Consider the following 9154-nt stretch of genomic DNA (forward strand, 5'->3'; position numbering starts at 1 on the left):
GCGACGGGCGCGGATTGGTTGAGAGGATAAGGAAGAATGGCGTCAAAGGAGCAGGGGGCGGGGATCACAGGGAGAGACGCACGTTGATTGGTCGAGAGACTGAGGAGGGCGTGCCAAGCCAGGCGCGAGCGCATGCGCGGGGCCCCGTGGCAGTTCCTGGCCCCACTTCCGGCCGTGCAAGTTCTGCTTCCGGGTTGGCCTCATCCTGCCCTTTCCCACCTCCTCACAGCTGGTCAGGGGCCAGCGGGTACTACGGGAGGCTGGGTGCGGGGAGGACCGGGGGCTGTGGCAGCTGGTGGGCCGCGTACTGCGTACCGGCTCGGGGGGAGCCCAGTGTCCGGTACTTGAGGGATGGGGCGATGCCTAGGGGGGGCGTAGAGGTGGGGTAGGAGAAGAGGGTCTTGGGGGCCCCGGGGCCGGTGCTCGAGGGGCGGGACGGGGGGGTGCTGGTTGCCTGCATTCGGTGTTTGAAGGGCGGGGGCGGGTCTGAGCGAGGTGGAGGGTGAGATAGGGGTCTTAGGAGGGAACCCTGGGCGCTCGGTGCCGGTATTTGTGGGACGATGGGGCAGGGAGGGAGTCTGGGCAAGGTAGAAGGGCAGGATTGGGGTTCTGTGGGAGCCTGGGCCCAGTGTTTGAGAGGTTGGGGGGTCTGGGCGAGGTGGGATTTGGATCCTGGGGGTGGGGGGGGGCTGAGTGCTTGGATCCAGTGTTTGAGCGGCAGGGGTGGACTCTGAGTGTGGTGGAGGGGTGGGATTGGGGTCATGGGGGGACCCGGGGTGCCCGATGCCGGTATTGGAAGGGAGGGGGGTCTGGACAAGGAGGAAGGGCAGGATTAGGGTCGCCCTGAGTGCTTGGATCCAGTGTTTGAAGGGCAGGGGGACGAGGGGGCTCTGGGTGTCCAGTACCCATATTTGAGAAATGGGGGGGTTCTGGGCAAAGTGGAGGGGTGGAATTGGGGTCCCAGGGGAGGCCTGAGAGCCTGGATCCGGTGTTTGAAGGGTGAGGGGGAGAGAGGTCCATGGGCAGGGGAGTGTCTGGGTGCCCGGTGCCTGCGTTTGGGGAGGGGCTCTGGGCAAGGTGGAGGGGTGGGATTGGGGTCCTGCAGGAGGGGGCTATGGGTGTCTGGATATGGTGTTTGAGGGGTGGGGGAGGGTCTGGGTGAGGTGGAGGGGTGGGATTGGGGTCCTGCGGGGGGGGCTATGGGTGTCTGGATATGGTGTTTGAGGTGTGGGGGGGGTTGTCCCGGCGGGCCCTTGGTGCCTGGATCTGGTGTTTGAGGGGCAGGGGAGGGTCTGGGTGAGGTGGAGGGGTGGGATTGAGGCCCTAAGGGGGGGCCCTGAGTGCCCGGATCCAAAGTTTGAGGAGCAGGTGAGGGGTCCTGGAGGGTTTCTGGATGCCTCATTTCAGTGTTTGAAGGATGGAAGGGGGCTCAGCAGGGCAGGAGCTGCTTGATGCTGGTGTTTTAGGGGTGGGGGAGGGTCCTAGGGTTGACCTGGGCGCCATGGCTTGAAGTAGTCTGGGTGAGGTGAAGGGGTGAGGGGAGGATTCTGCTGGGGACTGGGTCCAGTGTTTGAAGGGTGGGGGGAGTCTGGGTGAGGCGGAGGCACAGAAGGGGGGTCCTAAGGGATCCCTTGTGCTCAGCAGCAGCCCAGCCCCCCCCTCACTGCCATCCCCTACCCCCTCAGCAACCGCTATGAGGCTCTACAGCCTAAGTGTCCTTTACAAAGGCGACCCCAAAGTGCATTTACTGAAAGCTGCCTATGACGTCTCCACCTTCAACTTCTTCCAGAGGGCCAGGTGGGTGCATGGGGGGTCAATCATCTGTGGGAGGGTCGGGGGAGACCCCTCTCTGTGCCCCGGGGTGAGCACCTGCCTGGGCAGGGCAACTGGAAGCTTTGGGGATTTTTCTTTCCGTGTTTGGAGGAGGGTTTTTTTCCTTTCTGGCAGGATTCCTCCCTTTTGGGGGGGGTTCCTTCTCTGTTCTACCCTGCGTCACCAGGGATGCAGCAGTATCATCTCCTCCAGAGGGATAAACCCCTCCCCCTCAAGATGCTGCTGTGGGAGGCAGTGACCCTGCATGTGTGGTTTGGCTCCACGCAATCTGCTCTGAGCTACAGCTGAGCCTCAGGAGCAGCAGGAACACTCGGTTCCCTTTGGAGCTGCCCAGGCAGGAGATCAGGATGGACTCAGTGCATCTGCAACCAGAGCCAAGCAACGAAATGTGGGTGCAGGGCAGCATCCTGCATGTTCAATCAGCTGTTTTCCCTCCAGCAAGTCCCCAAATCTGGTCCCCCTGGCAGCTCCAGAGGCAAGTGGGAGGAGACTTGGGTTGGTGTTAGACAAACAAGCCATGCGTCACCCTCTGCTGTCTTTATTTAGGCGTTTGGTTTGATATTAAAGCCTTTCCCAGCCCACAAACATCTGCTTAGGTGATCCCGACGGCTTCAGGTGAGCCAGGATAGCCCTGAGCACTGATCCTGGCTCCCGGGCCCAGCGAGAGGTCGCAGAGCTCCCTTGGTAGAGAGGAACTCCCTGAAACCTCCCAGAGCTCTAAAATTTGCCTATTGGTTCATTTCCTAGTTTTAGGAAATGTCTACGGACTTAAGTTTTCAATGCCCTGTCCCTGCCAAGATTGATGGAGCTTCGAGAACGTTTGGTTCTGCGATTCAAGTGATAAAGGGAAAAGAGCAAAGCTAGATTGAATTTAAAACCCATTTAGAAGCCAAATATGCGAGAGGGGTCCAGGACCTGTGCCGGTGTGCTTTGAGATGGATCACGATGGGTGATCACTTTGTGGTTGCAGCTCTCAATGTCTCAAATCCTGAGAAAATTCCCTCTGTGGAGCCACTTCCCAGCCTCGGTGCCAGGAACTGAAGTTTGGGTTAAAAACATTTTGTCTTTGTTGTTATTTTGAGGCTTTGGAGTTACCAGAGTGTCAGGTTTGGGGGTTGGAACTATGATAAAAGCAGCTGTGACTCCTGAGGAAGGAGGACGGAACCAGGCTGGCTGTGCCGTTGAACCTCTGCCCAATAATTAGGAAGGAGCAGGAATGCGGTGTGAGGGAATGAGGTCTTTGGTGGTTGATTCCTGCAAGAATGCTGTGAAATACTGGAATTGCGCCGGCTGCCCGATGCAGGAGGACTGTGCTGGTCCTCTGTCCCTGCTGAAGTTGGGCGTTAAGAGATCTCTGCGGCAGTATTTTCCCTGAAAATATGGTGGTTTGGAGTCTCAGTGGTGTCCCCATGGCAGAAATGCAAAATATCCTAAAGGAATATGTGAGCTGAGCGAGGCAAATCCCCTATTGGAGCTGGAAGGCAGTGAGGAAACTGTGGGCAGTGTCTGGTGCCTCATGAAGCTAGGGAGGGCGTTTGAGCAAAATCTGCAATCTGAGCTCTGATGAGTTTCCCTTCTGCTACTTCCCAACTGGGGAATTCCTCGCCTCACCCTCGCTAATCCCAGCTCATTAATCCTGGTGTGTGCTGGAGCAGGGTTGATTTTTCCGCTTACTCAGGTCTTCGGGCCTCTTTCTTTTCGTTGTGGGGTGAGGAGGAGGGTTTGTGTGAGAAGCCTGTTTGGCAGGGCTCGACTCCAGGCTCAACAATGTTTTCCAGACTCAGAGAGCATCTGGCTTAAGGATATTCCTTAATTTTGGCTGGAAGAGGCAGGTGGCTGAGGTGTGGCTGGGGTCGAGTGACCTCTCTGGGATGCCAGCGTCTTGCATGGGATTTGGGTGAAAGCCCAGAGTGCGGGATGAAAGCTCGGGTGAGGGAACGACTGGAGCGTGCCTGCAGAGCAGGGTGCAGCCATTTGGCAGGGGAGATCCATGGTTCAACAGTATTTTGCTCCCTGGAATGACAAAAAAGCCGGTTTGGCCTAAGGCAGTGAGCTCCTGGACACAGATGGAGGGACTGAGCACACCTGATGTTTGGGTGCCAGGTCTGTGTAGGGGCAGGATCCGACCTCTTTCCCAAGGAAAGAGTGGAATTGAGTGAGGAAGAGCAGAATTGAGGGCACCTGCAGCAACTTTGCCCATGTTATGGCAAGCTATGTGGCATGGTCAACGTGCTGGGGGGAAGGGATGGATCCAGAGGGACCAGACCAGCCTGGAGGGGGACCCGTGTGAACCTCATGGAGTTCAGCCAGGCCAAGGGCAAGGTCCTACACCTGGGCTGGGGCAATCCCAGCATAAATCCAGGCTGGGCAGGGAATGCAGCCCTGAGGAGTCCTCCAAGAGGACTGAGGAGGACTTGGAGTCCTCCAAGAAGGACTTGGAGTGCTGGGGGGTGAGAAGCTCAACATCAGCTGTAATGTGAGCTCACTGCCCAGAAATCAACTGTGTCCCGGGGTGCATCCAGAGCAGAGGGACCAGTAGGGCCAGGGAGGGGATACTGCCCCTCTGCTCCACTCTGGTGAGACCTGACCTGGAGCCCTGCATCTAGCTCTGGAGTCCTCAGCACAGGGAGGACATGGAGCTGTTGGAGCGAGTCCAGAGGAGGCCACGGAGATGATGCAAGGGCTGGAGCACCTCCTGTAGCAGGACAGGCTGAGAGAGTTGGGGTTGTTCAGCTTGGAGAGGAGAAGGCTCTGGGGAGACGTTAGAGCAGCTTCCAGTATGGAAAGGGGCTTCAGGAAAGCTGGGGAGGGTCTCTTGATCAGGGAGTGCAGGGACAGGATGAGGGGAATGTTTTTGAGTTGCAAGAGGGGAGATTGAGATGAGATCTTAGGAAGAAATCTTTTGCTATGAGGGTGGGGAGGCCCTGGCCCAGGTTTCCCAGAGCAGTGGTGGCTGCCCCATCCCTGCAGGTGTTCAAGGCCAAGTTGGATGGGGCTTGGATAACCCTGATCCAGCGGGAGGTGTCCCTGCCCATGGCAGGGAGTGGAACTGGATGAGTTTTGAGGTCCTTTCTAACTCAAACCATTCCAAGATTCTGTGAAACCCCATGGCTCAGACACATCCCTACTCGCCCAGCTTGGTGATGAGGAATGGTTTCAGCCCACCTGGAGCTGAGCTGAAGGACAGGCCATGTCTCCAGTAGCTCCTTTGCTAACTTGAGCACCAACACTTTGTGTTTGCAGTGTGCAGGAATTCATGACCTTCACGAGCCAGCTGATCGTGGAGCGCTCAGAGCTGAGCAGCAGAGCCTCTGTCAAGGAACAAGGTAAGAGGACAGCCCAGGGCTGGCACGTGTGGCTACATGTGCTTTGTTCCTTGTCTGTTTATGATAAGAAACAAGACCTCAAACCAGCACCCAGCTGAAGGTGTGAGGTTGCTGAGCTGGGCAAGAGCCAAGCCCACCCCGTGAAAGAGGTTTTGGGAAGAGCAGGATCCTGCTGGGCATCTGGCTGCTGCCTGCGGACTTCCCTCTTCCTGCGACCCTTGGGATGCTCAGAGCCATTGCGTTACACCACTGCCACCCTTCAGCTCGCCCGCTTTCTCCCATCTCTGTCCATGGCAGCTCTTGAGCTCTGCTATCCGAATCCAGGCTCCGTACACCAGCTCTGGCCTCCCCGCCCTGCCCGCATGCCTCCTCAACCCCGAGATGCACCAGGTGTTGGCCAGTGTGTCTCCTCGTTAATGACTCTCAGTTATTAACCAAGCTGTTATGTATTAAAATCGGGCTGAGTGTTTCCCCCTCCATGTTTTATCTGACTCTGACAGTATCTGCTGCCCCAGAAAGCCGGTGTCGTGTACCAGGATTGTGTCTGGTGCCATGTGGCTGGGCTGTGGCCACTGGCTGAGTACAGCTTGGGGCTGATTCTGATCCCCTCATTAGCCCTTCTCACTCCTAATTAAGTCCTGTATAATGCAGTCACTGAAACATTCCAGAGCGATTTGCGGGTTGTGGGAGGCAACCTGACACGAATTCTCTGCCCCAGAATACCTTTGCCATGTGTACGTTCGGAACGATGGGCTGGCCGGCGTGGTGATTGCCGATAATGAGTATCCACAACGGGTTTGCTTCACCTTGCTGGACAAGGTGAGTGTGTGGGCTGGGCACAGCTCCAGACGCTCTGGGGAGCAGCTCTGGAGGCTGTGGGGCACAGTTCCACATCTCCTGTTGGGACTGGAAATGCTCCTCCTGCTTGATATAGCTGTGGATCTCAGTGCTGAGCTGAGGAGGGTCCGGCCAACCCTAACACTTCCAGGCCGTTTGGTGGCTTGGCTTTGCCCAGGACTTATTCCCAGCTCCACAAACACCCCATCCTACCTCTCTGGCTTAGATTTTACGTGGGAAAACCAGGAGCAAGGCTTTGAGGGGACAGTTGGGAATGGCACCCTCCATGGTGTTTGCTGGGGAGTTGGGTTCTGACTCTTCCCTCGGATCGTACAAAGTGGAGCAAGGAGGAGGATATCACTGTGGAGAGTCACTGGCAGTAGCCACCTGCTTCCTTGTGTCACAGGTGTTGGATGAATTCTCCAGGCAGGTCAGCAAAATGGACTGGCCCTCGGGCTCACCGGCGACCATTGGCTATGCTGCCCTGGACGGGTACCTCAGCAAATACCAGGTACAGAGGCTGGGAATGCGCCCCATGGGTCCCAGCTCTGGCAGGAGGAGACCCCAGCACACACCAGGGCTGGGGGATCCCAGCATCCCTGTGGTGCCTGACACTGTGCTGCTTCTCTCCCAGAACCCCCGGGAGGCTGATGCGATGACCAGAGTGCAGGCAGAGCTGGACGAGACCAAAATCATCCTGGTGAGGAGGATGCTCCCGCTGGCACAGCTGCTCGGGGAAGGGGGATGCCCTCTCAGGAGGTGCTGCTGGCAACCTCCATCCCCAGAGATGTTCTTGGTGCTGTGGGAGCTCCTTCTCCCTTCCTTTCCCTCCTCCAATCCCTTCCCTGTGAGTCACATCCTCAATCGTCTAGTGCTGTAAATGACCTGCGTGTGCTGGCACCTTCACTGGGGGCTCCTCTCCTCCCCATCATGGCGACCTTCCTGGCTTTATCCGGGCAGGGATTGACACCTCCCTGGCTGTGAGGCCAGGGTGGCTGTAGGAAGGCAGGGAACTCATCCTCTCATGCATGGAGGGGGACATAGTGGCACCTCAAGCTCCTGCTCGGGGCTGGGTAGGGCCTGAGCTACCAGCACCGTGGCTCAGCGCCCATTCCATTCGGCAGCACAACACCATGGAGTCACTGTTGGAGCGAGGAGAGAAGCTGGACGACTTGGTCTCTAAATCAGAGGTGCTGGGGGCACAGTCCAAAGCCTTCTACAAAACTGTGAGTGCCGCTTTCCATTCCAGGGGAGCTAAAGCCCCTCCCTGCAGAGCCAGGCATGGGGCAGGGCAGAGGGGTGTGCCGAGGGCAAAGGGAGTTCCTTGTGTAAACTTGGCCTGCAGTGCTCGGCCCTGCTCAGCACCCGCAACCCCTGTTCCGCCTGGCTCGGGGCTGCCTGCTCCTCATCTTGGTTCCTTGTCCCAGCTCAGGGCATCCGTGTTCTCATCCCTGTTCCTCATCCTGGCTCTGAGCCCCCTGCTCCTTGTTCCTGCTCCTCGTCCTGGCTCAGGGCACCCCTGTTCTCATTCCTGCTCTTCGTCCCTGTTCTGGGTCCCCTGTTCCTCGTTCCAGTTCTTCATCCATTCCTTTTCTCAGCTCTGGGTACCTCATTCCTCATTCCCGCTTGGGCCATTCCTTGCCGTGTGGCTGGTGGAGGGTGACTCCAATCCTAGCTGTGGTGCTTCTTGGCACAATCTGCGGCTTGGGGGATAGCTGTGGGGGTCAGATCTGTGCCACGAGCTGGGAGGCTGCTGCAGCAGCAAGCGTCACTGCTGGTTTTCCTTCTTTTCCCAGGCCCGAAAGCAGAATTCCTGCTGTGAAATCATGTGACGCAGACCCCGGGGTCTCCTGCTCCAGACCACCAGGCCTTCACTCCACTTTAGACCTCGACTGTACCCGGGACAGAGAGCAGAAGCCCAAAGGGGTTCCCAGGCTGTGCTGCAGAGGCTTGGGTGCTCTGGGCTTACAGACTTTTCTTTCATCCCAAGGGAATGGCGAGGCTCCTCCCAGGGGTATGGGCAGTGCCAGAGCGCCCCCTGCCCTTGCTTTGCCCAAGGGTTGGCGTGGAGCTTGGGGTGCCCGGCCATATGCCCGACGCCTCAGCATCCCGGCCCACGAGAATGGTGGAGCACGGAGCTGGGGCCGGGGGCGGGGGGGGTGTTGTCCTGTATTTGTGTCCCAAGAGCGATCCTGAGGGATGGGAGTGGGGTGGGAAAGGAAGAAGAGGCACTTCTCTCTTGAGGGGTCACAGGCTCTCTTGTCCCAGCACTGGTGAACTGGAAGCTGTAGCCTCTGTCCCCAGGGAAGGGGCAGGGCCCAGCGAATGACAGGGTGGGAGGTTTGGCCATCCTGGCTGGTTTGGGGGGGGGCGGCGGGGTCTGCTCCCTTCCCTTTCTGGCTGGGGCCTGGTTTGAGCCCCCCTCTGATTTACCAGCTGAGAATAGGGGAGCTGGGGCAGCACGGGACCAGCTGGAACCGAGCTCCAGGGCTCAGGGCAGGAGGGGAGCAGGGTTGGGGGGGCTTGCCAGGCTTCTCTCCAGCTCTGAACCCCCCTCCCCTGCTCCTGGCAGCCTTCACTGCCTTCTCTTCCTCCATGGAAGAGGAAACGCTTGTATCCTCATTGGGGTTGCCTATCTATGCCGCTGGCCACACGGGCAAGGCGGGATAAAGTCTTTGGCAGTTGTAGCCCACCTCTGACTGTTTGTGGCTTCCTAGGGTGGGAATCAGGCCAGGAATGGCCATGGGGTATCCATGGTAGTGTACGAATCCACTCCGCTTTCTCCCTCCACCTCGTAATCTTTGCAGTTGTTTTTCCTCATAATTTATTTGCAGTTTTCCCAAGACAAAAACGAAATCAGAGTCATCTTTTACACTTACAAGGCTCAGAAAGAAAAGACGAAGGGGTCAAAGGTGGGGTGAGGGGTGGGTGGGGGCACGGAAAAAGAATGAGAGAAAAAGGGGAGGAGGAGAAAGAGAAAAATTTGGCAACGATCCACCAGCATTCATGGGACAGAAACAGCTCAGCTCCTCGACATACAGCGTTAGCGCCCCAGGTTTGCTCCCGCGCAAAGGGCATGCAGAACAAAGGAATCCAAGGTAAAAATAAAGAGAATATCCCCCCACCAGCCAAAACCAGCCCTCCCCCTGCCCCCCCAG

General features: G+C 57.8%; 1 protein-coding gene across 3 annotated transcripts; it reads left to right on the top strand.

Annotated features, from left to right (window-relative positions):
• Window positions 1-129: 129 nt before the first annotated feature.
• YKT6 (YKT6 v-SNARE homolog) lies at window positions 130-8164 on the top strand. 3 transcript variants are annotated; one of them, XM_054088852.1, is made up of 8 exons: window positions 130-232; window positions 1686-1797; window positions 5077-5159; window positions 5878-5978; window positions 6403-6507; window positions 6631-6696; window positions 7121-7222; window positions 7793-8164. In XM_054088852.1, exons 1-8 carry the CDS (start codon window positions 133-135, stop codon window positions 7826-7828), a joined length of 705 nt encoding a protein of 234 aa, XP_053944827.1. In that variant the 5' UTR covers window positions 130-132; the 3' UTR covers window positions 7829-8164. The 3 variants fall into 3 exon arrangements, with proteins under 3 accessions (XP_053944827.1, XP_053944829.1, XP_053944828.1); XM_054088854.1 differs by having other exon boundaries at window positions 162-247; XM_054088853.1 differs by having other exon boundaries at window positions 181-340.
• Window positions 8165-9154: the final 990 nt, after the last annotated feature.

The sequence above is a fragment of the Cuculus canorus genome, chromosome 26 (assembly GCF_017976375.1).
Source record: "Cuculus canorus isolate bCucCan1 chromosome 26, bCucCan1.pri, whole genome shotgun sequence".
In the NCBI taxonomy this organism is placed as follows: Eukaryota; Metazoa; Chordata; class Aves; order Cuculiformes; family Cuculidae; genus Cuculus; species Cuculus canorus.